Source organism: Vidua chalybeata, chromosome 6 (assembly GCF_026979565.1).
Source record: "Vidua chalybeata isolate OUT-0048 chromosome 6, bVidCha1 merged haplotype, whole genome shotgun sequence".
NCBI classification, from domain to species: Eukaryota; Metazoa; Chordata; class Aves; order Passeriformes; family Viduidae; genus Vidua; species Vidua chalybeata.
Window position 1 is genome coordinate 11,788,944 of NC_071535.1, and position 20,824 is coordinate 11,809,767.

The following is a 20,824-nucleotide window of genomic DNA, read 5'->3' on the forward strand; positions in this document are numbered from 1 at the left end:
TAAACTACAAACCAATGGAGTACATTTTGCTCATTCATTAATTAAAATCTGCTGTTTGCAAGGGTGTTCTGAAAATTTCTCTCTGAAAAAGCTTTTTTTACTGAGCATGCAAAAAAGTGGATAGAAACCCCTTGCATTTGTGCCCAATATGAAAAATCAGAAGAATAAAAATATTCTACAGAGGAAAAGTTGCTACTATACATGGTTTCTGGATTCCATGACAATTTACTCAGCCCAATTAACCTCTGTATATTAAAACACCTTTACAGACCAACTAGACCAAAGACAAGACAAGCTTACAGCACTCACTACAAGATAATACACATTTATAGGGAGTCATGATTAGGAGTACAGATGGTTTATGTGATGCACAGACATATTATTTTTCATACATATACACACATATGCATATAAAATATTTTCCAGAACCAAGTAATACAATTGCAGGGAACATAAACACTTACAAACAATCTTTATATATGTAAATACATAGTAATGGCCTAATGAACTTTATATCTACTGAAGAATAGCCCAACTCCTGTTTGAGTGCTGAAGATCTTCCCCTGCACTGAATAGCATGATGATAATTTTCTGTGTCCAAGCAACAAGAACTATGGAGAAATGCATATGTGTTTGCAATAAATTAATGTTAATTGTTTTCACCCCCAATCATCAATTCCATTATAAGCTTGTGTACTATATTGTCAAGAATAATAGGAGTAAAGTAGTAAACAGAGATAGCATGTATTAAAAAAAATGTTTATTTTTTCCTTAAAAATATTTAGACATAGTTTCATTTTTTAATACAGTCATAAAAGTAAGTTTAAAACTCAAGTTTAAACATCAGGATTTCAAAAACACAAATGTATTTACTTCAAAATTAGGTTCCAGCTATCTGTCACACCTTTCCCTGGAACTCTCAGAAGGCATTTTACAGTAAGTTGAGCTGATAACAGACCATCCATTTTCAGAAGAAGCAGTCCCACCTGCCCTGTGACCTTCCCCCTTCTTGTGCATAGAAGCTGATTTGCCTTGGACTACAGTATTGCTTCTCTAACCCTCCAGTGATCAGGTCAGGGAGCTAAACCAATTCAAAAAAGTGTGAAAAAACATCTCAGGAAGATGGAATAGATTAACTTGAGGTGAACATCATCATCTGTTAAATAGTATGTCCTCAACTATTGGTGAGGACAAGCAGAAACAGTCTCCTCCTGACAGAAGAGGTTTAGATTGGATAATAGAAAAAATTTCTTCAGCCAAAGGGTTGTCAGGCATTGGAACAGGCTGCCCAGGGAAGTGGTGGAACCACCATCCTTGGAGGTATCTAAAAGATTTGCAGATGTGGCACTGTGGGACATGGTTTAGTGGTAGACTTGGCTGTACTGGGTTAAAGCTTGGACTTAATCATTTTAAAGGTCTTTTCCAACCTAAATGATTCTATGATTCTGTGATAAACCCTAGTCTAGGAAAGCTGCATTGAAAAGATGCATAAAAAGAGCAATAATTTTCTTAAATTTAGGTTCTCGCTCAAAGCAGAATGGGACTGGATGAGCACCAGAAGATTGACACAAAAGTGTTAAAAAATTGTCTCCAGGGTTGAGGGAGAGAATAGGACCACTTCTTTGCTCAACACAAAAACATCTTAACTGCATTAAGAAAGCGTAAACATAGAGGTCATAGAAGAAAAGACAACAGTCTCTCTCCTGCTTACAACACATCCCAACAGAATTTCACATTCCATACTCTGGCTTATTTCCTGAGCCTTTGACAGACTAACAGGAGAGAGACATCCTAAAAAGTAACTCTGCCTGTTATTGCCAGATCTTGATTTCTCCAGCCCAATCACATGTTGCAAGAAGTGATGGCAAGACTGGGTGAAATATTGCACTCACACAAGCTTCTTTATGTGCAGACAAAGTGCGAATAATCCTTGAAGTATGATAGTTGTAGAAAAACACTTTGCCATCTGAACTTCCTGTCACCAAAAGTGTTCCATCTGGAGAAAATTCACAGCCCACTGCAAATCCTTCCACCTGTGAAAAACAATAACAGTGCTGATTAGAAAAGTTCATTGTGGAATACTGAAAATCAATATAGTACAAAACCCGCATATCTTTAAATAAATATACACTAAAGATTTCTCCAGGTCTTTATTAAGTAAGACACAGCTATATCAAAAACTTATTTAATCAAGCCATTAAGCATTCATAAAGTCTTCTAAAAACTATTTTCTTCAGAGTGCATATGATTCAAAATAGACTGGCACATGGGAAAGCAAATGAAGCCAATTAATATCTATCACTGATTTATAATAAAACTCTATTAGCAGACATATTTAAAAGTAGAGGTGCTTTGCTATCAATCATCCTTTTAAACTTGGATACTGAGTTCCTGGTGGGGAAGGATACCTTGTGTCCTTCGTATCTTTTCTTTTTGTTGATTCGGTAGGGTCGCTGGGCAGAAAACAAAGCCATGTAGTTCCCGTTGGTCTGAGCAACAAACACAGACTCCTTTGGGTGCAGGGTCAGACTTGGGCAAGTGTAACGTTCCTGAAAATGATTTTAAAGCAAGTTTTGTTGTATCAAATGGAAGATTAGTTCAAATGATTCAAGTTATCTCTTGACATATTTGAGAGTCCACGAAGGACAAGGTAAGGACAAGTCATCTCCATATATACATTATATAAAGATACTTAACTCACTACAAACCACTAGAAATCTTACATCAGGACAAATGCTAAATCAAACATCTACCTTATTTTCCTAGATATTGACCAAAATCCCCTATCCATCTGAGCCATAATTATACTGCAGAACAGCTGCAGAAAGGTAATTCCAACCAGATGGCTCTCCATCATCCTCTTCCTGCCCAAGGAAACCCAAAGTTTAGATGTGGAAGTGAATCTTCTTCTCCCATATCCCTTCCTCCACAGCCATACTGTGCTTTCCATGTTACTTTGTACAGTTCTCAAATCCTCCATCCTTCCAGGTCTGGCCAGACTGACAATAACAGAAAACTTCTGATTAAAACAGACACTTTTCCCCATCCCACTCTTATAAAAAAAAAAAGAAGAAAAAAAATAAAGGATCATTATTAGCCTCCTTATGACAGTGATGTGGGCTGCTGCTGGCTGAAACTCATAAATATCTGCAGTAATTAGTAAGACTTGGCTTTACTGTACAGTTCCTATTTAAGACTAAATTAAGATTACTTTCAAAACTCTGCATGGTGACTCCTTCAGAAATCAACTGCTCTCACAAGGCTTCCACCAGGTCCAAACCTCTTCTCGTTTCAGCCTGACCTAAAGACTGCTGAGTTTTGATGCCATGAGAGCTTTGGCTGTAGGATGCATTTGTATATGAATAACACCAGGATAACAGTGACCATGGGCTGTGTAGTAGAGCAGTAAGAACATCAGATTGGTTTTGTTGTGTGATTTGGAAGTGAAGGACTGGGAAGGAAGTTCTGGGTACTGTAAAGTATTGGGCAACTGTGTTTCTGCAGAGAAACTGGGTCTGGAAGTATGGGACTAGAAAGCACAACACAACCTGCAGGAGCATGCTGCTGTCATGCTGGGGATGTTGTAGTAATGGGTTATTTTAGAGCTGTTAACTATTCATGTTAACACAGGCAAGCAATAGATCAAGTCCTGCTGGAATCTAATCTGTTTGGAGAGCTGTGGGTTTCACTCCCACCTCAAAGGTTTCAAAGGTGAAATTCAGAAAAGTGAAGCAGAGTTTGCAAAGTCATCACCACATTTTGTTTATTCACAGTGCAGAAAGGTAGGGGAGGAGGGGGAGAAAGTCCATTTCAGAGATGCTGTACTCATGTTTGTCTGTTACTCCTTGATGCTGAACCCTTCTGGTCTGTAATTTATATATTCACTGTTATTTTTTTTCCCTTTCCTGTTGTCTATCCAAGGTATTGATAGATCCAATATTGTACAAAGACACAATTCTGGAAATTAAAAAATCCTATTAAATCATCAACTATGTGCTTTTGTCAGCAGAGTACTGTTCATTTCAGCCAAAAAGCATCTATGCACAATCCAATCATATAATATTATATAGGATATTAGACTTGGGTTTTCAAAAAAGACCCAGAGAGTTGAAATTTTCCATTAACTGCCTTGGTAATCTCCTTTGAAGCTGTCAGCCTTTCTAGACAATTTAGTCCATTAAATGTCTTGCTTGGTTAGATGACTGAGAAATACTGCACCTGCACTGATAAATGCAAATTTTGCCTCTGTGATTATTCTGTATTAGGTATCTATATGCACAAATCAGGTTGCTATTACTTTGTGAATATTAAACTTAATTTGTCAATAGCCCTCATTGCAGCTGATGACAAATGTATGAAAAAGTGTGGGAAAATAAACATTGCACTATTGCAGCTACTGCCATGCACCACTGGCAAGCCACAATGACACTGCAGAGTCCTTGCCTAAATATAGCTTAGATGTCAATGAATTAGCACTGAAATGTAAATATTTTAAACACAAGGAGACCTCTCAGTCTTCAAGGTTATTTTTTAATAACAATTAAGTGTTAAGTATGAAAACAAAGTCATCAACTTACATGAAAGGCATCTTATACATCACAAGACCTTATTGAAAATCAAATCTTTTTTTCCTACACTGACGAGTATGAAATTATTAAATCATGACCCAAAGAACAGTAGTTGTTGATCTTACATGAAAAATCTGATTGGAGATTTTTGCAGCACTTTGGAAGTCCCATGCAACAATGGTGCGATCAGCTGAGTCTCGGCTCACTGCATCCGTGCTTGTAAGAAATTCTCTTCCTTCAGGGAGGAAGAGTATATCCAAAGTCTGTTGTACTGCAGCTTTGTACACTCTCAAAACCTAGTGGACAAAAGAGTTTGTTACTTTTTGACAGATTAGAACATGATAACCTATGTTTTCCCTCTTTGTATTAATAATAAACTCCATTAAATTACATATTTGTTTTAAACATCAAAAGGTAACTCCATTTAAAATGTTGACATAATAGTGTTTTTCAATAGCTTGGTCAATGAATATAAAGAATCAATATACAGGAAAATTAAATTATATTTTTAAAAGCATCAGTTTGTACAATTTCTATATTATATTTATATATACGTAAGAGTCTGTTGTAAATTATCAAGGAATTAAAGTAAGATCCAGAAAGAGCTTAGACAACACAATGTGAAGCTGGGTCTACACAAAGTCCTTTCAATATTATGAACTCTTCTGGATTCCCTAGAAGAGGCAAAAGAATCCTTGGCAGCAAGCTGTCCCACTCAGTGAGCCAGGCTTTAAAATGAAGGACTCAGGGAGTTTGGGGTGTCCAAGGTGGGAACACTAAACACATCATTGTGACCAGCTGGGGACAAGCCAGGCCAACCAGAGTAGCAACAAACCTTCCTTTGCTGCCTCCCAAAATGAAAACCAGCAGAGCAGCCACCTCAGGTGTCTGCACAAACAGCCTGGGAACAACCAGGAGGAGCTGGAGCTGTGTGCCCAGCCAGAAAGGGAAAGGGACCTGAGGGTCCTCATGGACAACAAGCTCAACATGGGTGAACAGCATGCAGCTGCAGCAAAGAAATCCAGCTGGGTGCTGGGGCACATCAACAAGGGCATCACTAGCAGAGATTGTCATTGTCCTACTCTCAGCTCTTTCCAAGTCACACCTGGGACACCATGCTCAGTTTTGCCCACGCTACACAAAAGACATGGGGACGGGCTGAAGAGAAACCAGAGAAGGGCAGCGAAGATGCCCAAAAGACTGGGAAGCTGCTACATAAGGAAAGTATGAAAGCTCAGAAAGAACTGAGCTTGCTCAGCCTTGAGAAAAAAGGGTTTAGGGGAGACCAAGTTTCAATATTTAAAGGGTAGCTACGAAGATGATGGAAACTCCCTTCTTACAAAGAGTTGTGTGGAAAAGAGGAGGAGTAATTGGTGCAAGTTTCACCTGGGGAGATTCTGATTGTACAGAAAAAGTGGGTTAGATCCATGCAGAAATAGGTATCTACCACAGGATTCTGAATATTTTAACAGCCTGTAAGCTGGATCTTAAAAAGTAAGATTATTCTAAGGAACACATGAACAATTTGAATGTCCTTTCTTTCCATTTTTCTTCATGAAATTCTGTATCTATGTTGTCTAATTTGAATTTTGCAAATCAATACTTTTGCTTTCTTTTTTCTCTGATTGCCTCCAGTGAAGAGAAACTTCAAGGCAAGTGGCCAGATCAAAGCAAACCATCTCTCTGAATATGGTGATCCTTGAAACTAGGACATGGATAGACTCCTAGTTATTAATATCTGAATCTCTCTCTCTCTCCAAGATAGCTAAAAACATAGCTGCCTGCACTTCCAAAGTGTATTCAGAGGTTAGTCCTTCTTCTAATGTCACTAGAATACCAATAGAATGGAGAAAGTGAAGCATTATCCTGAAATGACTCCCAACTTTGTGAGGCATTTCAGTGTCTACCTGATACCTCTTATGGACCTAATGACTACTGACTTCAGGGCCCAGACCATTTGCAGATACTTTTTTTTTTAATAACCACATCAAGCAAACAATTTTCAGGTGTCACAGTGAAATATCCTAAATTATACCCCTGGTTTACACTTTCAGCAATAAAAGAAAAAAATCATGTCAAGTACCAAACACAGCATGAGAACTTCTTGATTTCTTGCCTCAAACTCAAAAATCTATGACTGTTGGGAAAATGTTCAGCAAGCTGATCCTGCTTTAGGGTGGATCTACTTGTGGATGTCCTGAGGCCCCTTCCAGCTCTGCTTCCTGTGATCTCAGTATGTAGAAGGACGGCAGCAGCAGCTGCTCCAGTTGTTTTCGCAGGTTTTGTGAAATACACAGTTTAGACACATCATGTTTGCATTTGGTGAAGAACCTTAGCCATGCAAGCACCCTACACAGCCTGTAATAACAGCAACAAGATGTAAACCTGCACACTCAAAAGTTGCACATTTCTCAGCAATCTGCCTGCTTTTTTAAGGTAGTGAATATACAAATGCGTTACTTGCTCTCATCAGATTTTACAGACTTAGAATCTGCATAATACACAAAGCAATTAAACTTTGTAAAGCCAAAAGGAATATTTCCATATTTATATCCACCACTTTCTCTATGGAGAAATCACCATGCATATTTCTTCACAGAGTTATAAAAGGAAGTCTACAGTTCATTAGTAAAGTAGAAAATGAAGCTATTTTGTACAAGCAAAAATGAAAAATAAAAACCCAAACTGAAAAAAAAAAAATAACCCACAAAATATAATAGCTGCCTGGAATGAGAAATGGAAAACCATACAGAAACCTGACAGCTGTAGGAACTGCAGGAGAAGAATGAAATCAATTTGAGGGGAGTGGACACAAAAGGCAGAACCACCCTGACAGACTGAGGAGGCAGCTACTTAGCAGCAGGCACCTCCTCAGAAGTAATAAGTCCAACCAGAGAGTCAGCAGGAGCAAGAGCATGGAGCAGCACAAGTAGAAACGGGGACAAAGAGCCAGAAACAAAGGCCAGTTAGTGCTGGGAAATGAAGAACAACAAAGTAGAGCAATAAATGACAACTTGCAAATGGATATCCACAGTAGTGATTTTTAATAGATTCTTATTTTAAATAAAGATGAAAATCACAGACATACAAGACTGTTTACATCTTCATCATCTAAAAAAGCCCCAAACTTGTGAAATGTGAGTACATATCCATCCAGATGTTGTGTCCAGCACTGTAAAGGGTTTAGGTTTTGGACTTGCTTTTAACAGTTTTTGGAGCAAAAGACATCTCTCGGTAAGGAAAAAGATAATGTGAAGTTGGTAATGTGCAAATACTTTTAATGTTTGCTGAAAACCTGTTGGGGACTTACAAAAACTGCCACTATCAATTTAAACATTTTCACCACTAATCATTAAACAATATTTGTTTGTCTGTTATTTAATAGGATATTTAACCAAATTACCTGTGTATCTTAGCTTTGTAACAGGGAACTGTCTATCAAAATTAGTACAAAAGACCTTCTTTTTCTAAATGCTTGATACATACCTCAGAAAAATTATGCTGTTTTATCTTGAAACCACACAGTAGGAACTGACTTAGGGAACAGTAAATTAACACTTTGAATAGTAGCTGGAAACTTGATATACATACTATTTCAATCTCCCCATAAAGACAGCTTTCAAAAATAACTAATTGCAACATTCCTGCTCAGGAAAGCACTCATAATTAAACCTGCTTTGTTCTACCTTAGGTAATTAATTCATCACATGCCTGAGGAACTTGTCTGGGGAAAGCACCAGTTTGCCTACCCTGCTGGCTTTAGTTTGTTAATAACAACTTCTGCTCTTTTCCTACTTGCAGATTTATCACCCATCAGCACTGGAAAACCACAGTTCACTTCTTCAATCTAAGAATTTTATGACATAAAAGAATTAATTTCAAAGGAAGGCCTAATCGTTTCTGGTGTCAACAAAATCCAACATAATAACAAAGCTTCTTCAATAAGGCAGGAGTTCATGGCTACAGGAATTCAAAAACAAAGGTAATTTAAGCAAATTAAATCAGTTTCAAACAGATTCTTATGGTTCTGGTGATTTGAAAAGCAAGCTGTGATGCTGAATTCAAGGCATATATTTCAGATGGGTGTTCTATAATGCTTCTCTGCATTAAGCACATACCATGCACACACTGGCATTCTGTTTGTCAAGAAATCTCAAAGCCTCCACACGAGCAATTCAGAAGCTGCTTTTTGCCCCAACTCTGTGCTGCTCTATGCTGTGTGCAATGCACTTTACAAAAAGCACCTCCAATTTTATGCTGGTAATGAGAAAGAAAGAAATGTGTTTTTATAGCCATTGTCCTGGGCCATCAGGAGAGGAGGTCTCAAAACAAATCTAATAGGACTACAGGCAATATGGCTGGTCATCAGGAAAATCCCCTTTTCAGTGAGATCCATGGCTTCCAACCTGTAAAATGTGGCATATTTTTTCTTTCATTTCTTGTCCTATCTTTTTAGATTATGTGATTTGGCATGGACCTGCCTCTTCCTACTGGCATGCTGGGTAATTAGTTCAATGGGAGACTGACTAAATTTCCTCTGTGAAACAATACTACACCATTAACAGTAACAAAAAGTAAATTTTAACTTATAGAAAAGCTTCTTTTTTCACAAAATATAAGGGGTTTTTATCTACTGTAATGCAAACCATTTGTGTCAATCTATTGTATTTCTCTTCATGCAATTAAAAAACCCTACTTTTCTTTACTATTTAATTTTTTTTCCTGTTTCTAACAGCTGTTTTCAGAGATAAAGCTCAACATTATTAAGAGATCTTAAGAATAATTAAAAGGAAAGAATGACTATTTAAGATGAAGAAAAGGTTAACCTTAATCTGGTATTGATCTCTAAGATTTCAGAGATGAACAATGTACACTGGCTTTTTTAAAGTCAATTTTAGATCACTTGAAAAGGCACAAGAATCTCGTGATGGAAATAATCAACCATTTATAAGAAAAAATTATTTTCCCATCAGATTTTATTATTTAAAATTATTTTCCCATCTCAAATAGAATTAGAAGTGAAATCCACACATAGGAAAGATACAGGAAGATACAGAATGGCTTTTCTGTGAGGAAGTCACAGAAAGTTTTTAGTACAAAAACAAGGAATTCTTAGTACAGAAATGAGATGACTGAGGGGAATCTGAAAGAATTGGAAATAAAGTCTGAGCAGCATGGAGAAGGCGAGTGGTTTCCTCCATTATAGGAATTCAGATGGCAAATGAGCAGAAGGCAGCTCCAAAACTCACAGAGCGAGATGCTTCTTCAAACACTACATATTTAAACTGAATTCCTTACTAAAGGAAGTTGCAGATGTAAAAAGATCAAAAACAACCAATTCCACAGTGTGAAAACTCAAAGTGATCCAAGAAGGACAAAGAGACATGAAGCACCCAAACTCTAAGTTAGAGAGGTATAAGTAACCATTGCTGGGAATTGTGATAAAGACATTTGTTGTGCTTTTCTATTCTTGTTCTTCAAAAGTGTATAGGTCACTGCTGGGGCTGTAAAACGTGTCTAGAAATGGACTGAAACTGGAACAGCCATTCCCTGACAGCCTCTCACATGAGCACTCCCACCCCAAAAGAAGGAATGCTTTGTTCCTGGCTCGTTTCAGTCCCCCTGGGAGCACAGGAGTGATGGATGATCCACAGACAGGTGCAGGATTTTCATCTGCAATGCCACCATATGAGGCTCCCAAATAAACACAGCAGACTGCTCACCTCAGGCACAGACACATAACACGTGCCTTCACACTCAGAAAGGACCCCTGAATGTTAACATTTAAAATCACATGCCATTATTCAAGTGCAAATATAGCCCCACCATATTTCTTTGAACATTTGTCCACGGATTCAAGAAGGATTTCTCTGAGAAGAATAACTTGAATTTTCTAAAGCACTGCATAAATCATCTTATTTTAATTACCTTGTTCTTCCTAATACCACCAGTACATGACAATGTATTGGCTGTTTCTATAGAAACCAGAAGTGCAAGCAGCTCCACCACTTTCTACAGCCTTTTTTCATATTTATAGGCTATCCAGAGACAAATTCATTAGGGTCTCCTAAATACATGCTACTTAAAATGACTGCATCTCGTCTGAAAGAAATTGCAATAGAATGTTTCCAAGGAAACAAATGTGGTGCATTTGCACCTATTAATTTTTTTAACTGTGCTTTAACAGCTTGTGCTTATTTCTTTATAAACTCAAGTATGGAGAAATAGCTCACCAACATAAAAAACATCTCTTTAATTTTTTTCTTTTTAAGCATAAAGTTGTAGATGATAGTTGCAATTTTGTAGCTAATTAATGTTCAGAGTAATAAACAAAGTTGGGGGTATGGAAAAAACCTGTTGTTACTCTACCTTGAGCTCTGTTGTTAATAAAAATTTTACAGTTCATTTCAAGACTTATTTTAAAAGCTTGAAATAGGAGCTTCCACCATTTTTTGCTAGTTAATTTGTTCTATATCTTGTAAGATCTCAATTTTAAAAATGGGAAATTTTGTGTAAATCTTCAAATTTATGTTTTCCTTAAATTAGCCTTGAATTTATACTAATCTTTTTTCAAAATTTCCATGACAAAATTTTGTTATTAATCCCAAATGGTTAAAGCTTTCTATTTCTTTGTACTCTTTCAATTTCTAGTAAGTTGTTGCTATTTTTCCTGCATAATATTGTACTGCTTTTTTTATTGATTATGCTAGCACAAGATTTTCTGTAACAAACAGTTTACAAAAATAAAAAAAACAAATTTTGTCTCTATTTAGTCTCATGCCTGAAGCTCTTCATTAAATTCCTCTAAGCCGGTTTCCTTTTTTAGCCAGTTTTCTCATTATACAGTACCTAGGTTAATTCCTGCCTTCCCCAGCTTCTCTTTTTGCTCTATCCAAGTCCAACATCATAAAGTGACATCAAGTAAACTTCACACAATCAACCATTCCTTAAATAATATGATATTTTTAAATATCTTTTATTTCTATATCTGTAACTAATCTTTTTTTCAAAGTCTGTTCTGTGGCTGTCCAGTCATATTCTACCTGATGCCCTTCCTCTCTTTCCCTCCTGGTTTAACATAATCAGTGGATTTGCATTTATGGAGGTCTAAGAGCTTCAAATAATGTTTTAGGATCAGAGCCACAGCCCTGTCACCTTCCATTTATTCCCTCTCTAGATTACTGTGTGGTGCTTCATCAGGACTTGCTGTTCTGGCAGTGATCACAAATAGCTCTTGCCAAAACTCCAACAAACCTCACTAGCTTGTGACACTGGGCACGTGAACATCAATAGACAAGAGATCAAAAAGAGACTTTATCCAACAGCTGAGTAAATTATTCCTCTATTTTTTAATAAAGTCTAAAAAACATTCTTAGTGATCTCCACTCGCAAAGTCCCTCACATTTTGGTATGGCCACAGTAAGGAACCAGTTCCTGAATGCTTACCAAACATTAAGTTGCATCAAAGCAGAATATCAATAAAAGGTAAAATATGCAAATCTCAAAAATAATTTAATGGATACATTTAGAAACTTTAATGAGTACATTCAGATGTAAGCTTTGACTGCTGTACATCTTTTCACCAGAGCTAACAGCACCTTTGCTCTATGTAAATAGAGCTGACACATGTAAATGCATTGTTCAATGCAGTTTGACCATTCACCATATCTTGAACTTCAGCTCCTTTAAAAGTATTACCAGTTTGAGACAGCTACAGTTGTAGTCTTTCTCTGACAGTACATCTGTGTAAGCTTAGAAATCCAAATTAAAAAGCAAAAAAAACCCATCTGTAGTCATATTTACTTTAATGAACACAATAAGGTCCTTACTGCCGTGTTAAAGGATACAAGTCTCAACCTTTTGTTTTCTTTGGTATTTCAAGGAATACTAAAATTTCAGATAGAATAAGTGGTTGGAATATATATTGTATCCTGTCTGAAAAGCCAATGTAGATCAGCCAAAATGAAGGGTGACTGTGCTGGGTTGTGCTGAACATCTTACAAAATTCTTCCAGGGCTCAGAGAAAGGAAATGCTTCTAAAATACATAGCTACTATAAGGTCTTGGGGTTGCACATTTATTTTTGCAGGGTTTTACAGGGTTTATCTAGGTCCAAAGATCCCATGAGGGCTGGTCAATATGATGCTCCCTCCTTGGCCAACACTGCAAATTGTTTTATTTTTTAAAACAGCAGCTCACTTCCAGGTTTTCTGATCTTTTCATAAAAACTCTACAAACATTCTCCAAATTTTTCATAAATTTAATCAATCTGTTATACAATAATATAAAATCTCCAGAATAATCTCTTTACCAGAGAGACAGAACTTGGTTTAACACAAACAGAAAGAAATACCACAGTAATAAATCTCCACAAGCTATTCAGCTGCCTCTTCTATTTCTTTTTTTTTCAGGCTTTGATTACTTGTGTCTGTAATTTTGAGATACCTGTATACTTTACATTTCTCTGAGAGGTTAACAAGCTGTCCTATCCATTCATTTCTCTGAAGTACATTGCTTAGCTTTATCTTAAAGATTTAAAGTCCCTTATTGTTCTTTCATCCTCTGTCTTGCTTAATACCCAATGGTACATTTTAAATTATTTTGCCTATTTGCTCAACAGAACAGCGATAGCAATAAATATCTTTCAACATTCCTTTTTTTTTTTTTTTTTTTTTTTTTTAAATATCTGCCTCTGATTGTGCCTACTGCATATTTCTGTCATGGTTTAAAGCCAGCCAGCAACTAAGTACCACACAGCCACTCACTCAATTCCCCTGTACCATCAGTGAATTGTCAAACTGAATTGAAAAGATTCATTTATACATGTCAGCAAGGTTTGCATTGTGTAAAGTAGGGATGCTATTAGCCCCCCTAAAATTTTTCAGTATTTTAGTAGCTGAGAGGATGCCTGAAACCAACTTGATACATTTTCTCTGGGACTTGCAAATCCAATTTTTGTACCATATTCAAATCACAAATAAATATTAGTAATTAATGCTCATAAATTCATGATCCTGGTCAGAAGTACTAATTTTTAAAAATACCAATATGAGCTATTCTATGTCATTTTCCATCAGCAGAAAGCATCAATGCGGCACACTGCCATAAAGCCGCTCATTTAAACCACTGCATTTATGTGTAATTGGACAACATTTTTGCAATTTCTCATTCTCTCTCTGTTATGCTTAATGTTTTGCTCTGAATTTCCATGAAAAATCCCCTTATTTCCTCATAAAAATGTCATTTTGCCTCACAGTTAAGTTGTTCAAGAGGATAGCTTGTTAAAACACAGGAGTGCATCCTAAAGAATGACCCCTGAAATTGAATTGCCAGAACATGCTGAAATTGAGTTTTCAATGTGCAGTGAATAACAAGATAAAGATGCCTGATTTAGGGTGTTCTTCCTATTGACAAAATATGCTGCAAAGCCTGAAAAGACTATCAGGAGTATGATGACAGGAACAAAAAGAATCATTAGTTTACGCACACATCATTCCAAGCTGAATGACAGATTAACACACTTGAAAGAACAGGCAAAACAGGAAAATCTTGTAATGAATTAGGATGAAAGAACTTGAAAGATAGAAAGGTTGCTTGTGTCAAAATTGAAACAAAAGTGGCATGAGGCCTCGGACATCTATTTCAGTCAAGAGAAAATGGCACTTCTTAGAACAGGACAAATTTCAAAATATTGGCTGGACACTCTCCAGTTTTAACTATGGCTATAACTGTGTGAGATGGAAAGGATATGTGAATAAAGATAACAATATAAACTGAAAGCAGGAATACCTGAAGAATCCATTGAAATCCCCCAAAACTAGGAAGTGGCAGACATGACATACTGATGACACTGATAATTCATGCCTAACCAACATTTCATTCTCTGCCTGAGAGTTTGAAATTAACTGCAATATTTTACAGTAATGATCCACAGGTGAGACTAACCTCCACCTCAGGAACCTTTGTCTGTTCCTCGTTGCTGCCTCATGTAAACTCTGTGCTGCCCTCTCTATTTGCCTTGTGCCTGTTGCAGCTACACTGTTCATTGGTGAAGGTCATGCTTCTCTCCCACCAGTTTTCAGGAACAGTTTCACTGAGAAGACTTTCCAAGACAGCCGAAGAGCAAACTCCAGTCCACAGAGATGCACATATTTCTGTAGGAGGCACCTTCTGCAGAACATGAGGCTGAGGTGGCTGGCAATATTTGGCAATCACAGCCTGGGATGCTTGTGGTACTTTGCTGGCTCTGTCCAAGTTAAGCGTCACATGCTCCTCTTCACAAGGAACTGCTTTCTGAATCTACCTTTATGCAGGTCTGATCTTTAATCAGGTTTGCCAGAAATATCAACTGACAGTTCAGCTGTGGTTAAACTGAGGGACCATCAGAATTTAAAGTCTAAAAGGAAGGAGCTGCTTTAAGAGACAAACACATTTATTGTCATTATTGCTTGGAATACAGTTTGATACCTTGTCTAGTGCCAAGGGAAAGCACTATTGAAACTCTGACGATTCACAAAGGGAGAAAAAGGGCCAAGAACAGCATTTTTCAAGCCTTTTGTCTTGGTGACACTATAACACTGTTTAAAGATAAAATTACTGAAGATTGGCAGAGATACTGACAACAGGAGAGTAGCAGACTCAGGAGACAACTGAGAACTAATCTATCTAGCACAAGTACTAACATCTGTTAGCTCTACTTGAGTCAATGCCAATTCTGCATAGTCTTCAGATCTTGTCATCAAAATCACTGGTATCAGAATTGCTGAAAAAAAAATGTTTTACTCAAGCGTAAGTCTTGGATTGTAAATATCCATTGTTAACAAATCTTAGATTGTGTCCTACCACCTGTGAAAAACTGACATATTCCTCCAGAACCATACACAACATGAGCACCACCCAGACAGGCACATTTTGCAACATGTGACTTCAGCCATTTGTTACTGCAGAACAGAATCAGTTACCATTTTCCATCTGGAAAGACTGGGCACTCTAGACACACACACAGGCTGGAGGCATTGCCAGTTTTGGCATGACCATGCTCATCAATCACAATTGATTTCTATCTATAGAAATCTATAGAAAAATCATCTTCACAGATTCTCATAGATAGTTGCTCAAAGATATGCAGAGGTGCAAAATCCGTCGTAAAGCAATGACATGGGGTGAAAGAATGTCTCTGGCTTTGTAGCCGGACTATCACTTGACGTTGTGTATAACTACAGGATCATTTCCAGAAAAGGTTATTGGACCAAGTCAAAAAATCTCAGAAATAAAGTTTTGTCACCTACATCTGCCATCTTCTCCTGGACTACAATCAAAGACTTCAAATTTGACATAATAATCAACAATCTTTCAGCCTTAAAAAGATGACACCCATTTAGTTCCTGAAGCACTTTTAAAGGCAGCTCAGCATACCATGACAACAATAGGTTCTCTATGTTAAAAAGGACATTGAAGTATTCAATTACAGACTGCACCTCCTCCCCACAATTAAATTCTACTGTTACAAGAATCTCAAGAAAGAAAAACTGTATTTGCTATGTCATTTCCATGCTATGAAACCACTGATCCTGCTTTTCAGGAGTAAAGACTTTTATTAGTCTTTCTTCTTCAGTTTGCTGCCAGGAGGAACAGTGAAAATGGAAAATCTAATTTCCTTTTCTAAAAAGTTACATAGATATTTTTTATTAAATGTGCTTATATTTTGCAATTTAAAACTAGAACCATCTTTCTTCACAGACCTAAGCTTTGAGAGCCTCTTCACATCCCTATGAAGGAAAACTAGCCATCATACAAGTATGATGGATGCAATAAGTCCCATCAACTTTTACAAAGGTTTTCAGACTAACTGTAACTCTGAAACTCACAGTAATTTTATTTTCAGAATAGCCTTAGATGTGGCAGTCTCAATATGTATTTACTAATGTTTTTATTTTAAGAACTTATTGATGTGGTAGAGATCTTACATAATTAAATGCTTTCCTCAAACATCAGTGACAAACACAACTGCAGCACAGGAACTTGACTGTAAATTGCAAAAGAATACTCTGTTTCCTCAACAGAGCAACTCCCACAATGATTTCAGAGCTCTCCTCTTAGAGCCCTCATACCTGAAATGTATCTCCCTTTATCTCTCACCTATTATTCTTAGTACATCACAGACAGAGACAAGGTGTGGCTGTGCTATCTTAACTTTTTCAGGTCCCTTCTGCCATCCTCAAGAGCAAGCAGATGGCAAACTATGAGTAGGATCTACCCACAGAGAAATTCAAGGGAAAACAAAGAACTAATCACTTTACAGTCCCTGCTTCTCTTTGAGCTGTTCTGTGCATGAGGATGTTGCTTACCTTACTGGCAGAGTGCAGCTTTACTGTACTACTGACAGAGTACTGACCTTACTGGAAGAGTACTGCTCTGGTCTTACCTGAGCTCTGAATGGCAGCTGGGAGCACACTGCTCTTTGTGGTTCATGATAAAGTAAAAGCAGAGGCATTTTACATCTCTGTGGCCCTTCATGAATGTAAAAATTGCTCCAGGCCTCTGCACAAAAGGTACAAGCATAAGGTGCACATCCTGACCCACATATAACAGCTTGAAGAGAAAATTAGCTGTACTGCTTCCTGGCTTTTCACAATCCTCAAATGAGCTATTGGCTTTGTTTAATTCAAATAGTTACTTATACCTACAGAAAGAAAAAAATATTATTTTTCTGTACAATGTTCCTCAGAGCACTTCAAACACATTACAGAGATTCATATCAATGAATAGGAACACAGTGACAAATGCAGAAGACCTCAGAATAACATTTCAATGAAAGACCAGTAAGTACATCTAGCACCTTGATAACACACAGCACAAACAACCTAGGAAACACTTGGAAAGAGAAAGAGAAAAAAGATTTGCTTTACCTTAGAAGTCCTTAAATCCCATGCTTTAACTTCTGGGCTGAATCCTCCACAAACGAAAACATTTGACTCTGTAGGGTGGAACTTCAGTGCACTGACCCTAAATTCTGTTTTGCTGCTAAATATCTGCTTCCCTAAAATCAAATGACAAGCGGACATGAAAATTTGAGCAGAAAACTAAATACGTTATTCATTTCAACTTAGTTTCAAAAATATCAAGGTTGCTAAAAGTGAACATGCTTATAATAACACATTTCAAATATCTGGGGCTAGTCTAATTTAATGATAATAAAAGACGACTCACTAATTTCTATCCACTTGAAATTGCTCCTGCTCATGGGCCTCTGCAGCACTGACTGCTTCCCACTGAAAGGAGACAACAAGTGGTTCCCACTCTAAGGAGAGGAGCTCCACCAAGGTCACAGTTCAGAAAACACGCAGGAAGAAATATACAAATCTAATGGTTGAATGTTTCCCTACTGAGAATAGTGAGACAAAAATAACTTGAACAAAACATGGTCTGTACAGAAATACCACGTCCCAATCTATATTACAACTCTTGAGTTGTTTACTTAACTTTCAGCGAAGGTAGGAGTGAAACTTCATCTTGAAAGTAGGAAATAATTTGCAAACCACCATATGAAGGCAATAGCTGTTCCCATGGATACACTGTTGCCAACATTTAATTCTACACACTGATCTCCACAGGATCCTGTGGTTAGTATCAATTGGATTGCCTGCACTTTGGAACACAACAGAATTCAGCTAGGTTAATTTATAGGACTTTTCCACAGTTCGCTGCTTCCTTTCATCCTAGCAATTTCATAATATTACAGTACATTCACTGAAATAAAATTTTTGGAACAGCAGTCTGGACCAAAAAAAAAATATATCTGCTCACTTTCACAATAACAACTGTGATTTATATTCTACATATCCCATATAAATATCTACATTAAATAAAGTTACTGCTGTAAGCAACAGTGAAGGAGGTACTGCAGAACTAAATTTAAAAAAAAATCCTTTAAAATACTATGGTAAAACCTTCTTAAAATATTCTTTAATTTGCATTTTATGCAAGTAAGGGTTATCTTAAAACAGGCTTTTTTAAACAACTGACAATACTTTCAGCTGAAAACATTACTGACAGATGTAAACTCTTGCAGTTAGGTGTACAATACTGAAAATCAATCACACAGATTTTTTTATGCTTATTTCATTCTCTGGGGCCGATTTATTTGATTTCATCATCAGTACCATTTTCCTCATCTGCTGAAATCAACTTACACAGTCAATAGTCTAAAACTTGTAAAATTACTTATTTATTCAGTTTAAAGAAGAGAAAGGTTTTACTTCGTCATACATGCTCATCAAGGGAAAAGACATGGAAAAAGATTACAGAAAGCCTAAAGGAGGGGTGAGTGTTGTTCTATGTGAATTCTGGTATTTCTAGGGGATTTTTGTCCTTTTTTCAAATGACTCGCCACCAATTGCCAGTGCAAGATCTAAAGGGCCTCTCTGTCACCACTAAGTGAAACACTTAATTTTGTCCATGAGTTCCTTCCCCAAAAGGACAAAAAAGTCATCAGGGCAGCAGAGATTTTCTCCACAAGTCAAATCTGTGGCCATCTCTTGCCATGGAACCTTTCAGAACCCCAACAGCTACAGGAAAAAAAAAAAAAAAAGACACCACAGGGAAGGAAGAAAGTATTAAAATCATCAGTTATAGGAGCAACAAGATATTACTGTCATGTACACCACTACCAGGCATCATTTGGGGGGGGCTTTACGAAAGGCACATACACAGGTATCTTTCTCTCACCCATAGCACTTGAGAAAATACTGAATTACCCCATGGAGGCTCACTACTCAGTTTAATAGCACTTTATTCCCAAAGGAATTTGTTTCTTACTAGTTCCCAGCTTAATAAAAACTCTGGGAGTATAATAAACAAGTTTTCAATGGGACTGCAGCCACAAATTAGCAAAAATGCAGCCTACCTGTACTAATCCTGTCACACAGCTTTACAAAGGACACATCAAGTGATCACCGTTCTCCACAACGTGTTGTCCAAATGGCATTAGACATATCCATAACTGATTCAGTACAACTCCTCATTTAAGCTTTTGGCAATCACTGACTTTGCTAAGTGTTTACCTCCACAGGACTTCTCAAAACTGCTTTTTGTATAATAACTACTTGTGTTCTCTAGCCTAAGACACGAGAAAGTCAGGTACAACACAGGCAAAAAAGATGTGCATTTAGTTCAAGATGCATTTCATCTATTAACTACAAGATTTCTTACCTTTTCCACAGAAAGATTGATTTAACATAATTTGTTACTAATTAGTCAATTTTTCCATCTCATTCCCAACTGCTTCCAAGTAATCCAATAATTTGCCTGATATTTTCTTCAGGAACTAAAATGCTCAAGTTCCCTACTCTGTCTCTTCCTGTTTGAAAGAGAAGTGAGCACTGAATTTGCCCTTTTCTTGTCTTCTAGAGGCTGCAATTTATCCAAAAGCTCTCAGTGACAGTCACTAACACAATTAAACCATAATATTCTCAGTGTTATGAATTCTACATTACAATGTAATAACAAAATTAATGCAAACAACTTGAGCCTCTTATTCACCTCTATACTCTTTAACCTCATTCTTTTTCCTATTTTAAGCTGCCACTTTGTGATTTGATGCAGATATTAACCATTTTTTTACTTAAGTCAGTCACAATCAACTGATACTAAAAGCTCAGGCTGTCCAATTAACACTTTAAAAAACAACCCTCCCTCTTTCATTATCTCCCCAAAGTGAAATTCAATCAAACATTTCTTTTTGGAAATTGTATAAGCAGTGTTATTAGATGTATACATTAATTCCATTCTACTGCCACGTCACAGAAAATGAGCAAGACTGGAATGTAGACAAGCTGAACAGCAGCAGTTAAACTCAAAATGCATTAGAGAAAGGAAACACTCTTGTTGTCACAACTAAAATTTATTCACTATTCACTCAGAAATTTAGGAAAAATATCCATCTGAGAGATGGAACAGATCAATGCAAAAGATGACATGGGGCATATTAGCTCATGCAATTCAGTAATTTGAGACACTGAACTCAACTCTTAGCCTTTATCTGTACAAACTTTGCTTTGCATGTTATACTACCATGAGCAGAATTTATTCTTTCCAGGCTGTAATCCTGCTATGATGGAACCTACCCCATAGCTTGGGAAACCCAGGTTCAGTGTTTCCTATAGATCCTCCTCCATCTGTCTGGAAATCATTTTTTTCACTTACCCATCTTTTTCTCTACAATTATTCACTTTATTCAAATGAAATATTAATCTTTGG

At 37.0% G+C, this 20,824-nt stretch overlaps 1 protein-coding gene across 2 annotated transcripts in view; it reads right to left on the reverse strand.

Annotated features, from left to right (window-relative positions):
- Positions 1–363: 363 nt before the first annotated feature.
- Positions 364–20,824, reverse strand: part of WDR25 (WD repeat domain 25) — a 60,310-nt gene continuing 39,849 nt past the window's right edge. For both annotated transcript variants that reach the window (XM_053946606.1, XM_053946605.1), the window contains exons 4-7: positions 17,476–17,606; positions 4,694–4,864; positions 2,409–2,549; positions 364–2,033 (exon numbers count right to left, since the gene is read on the reverse strand). In XM_053946606.1, the coding sequence (XP_053802581.1) occupies positions 1,812–2,033; positions 2,409–2,549; positions 4,694–4,864; positions 17,476–17,606 (665 nt within the window). In that variant the 3' untranslated portion in view covers positions 364–1,811. The remainder of the gene's footprint in view (positions 2,034–2,408; positions 2,550–4,693; positions 4,865–17,475; positions 17,607–20,824) is intronic.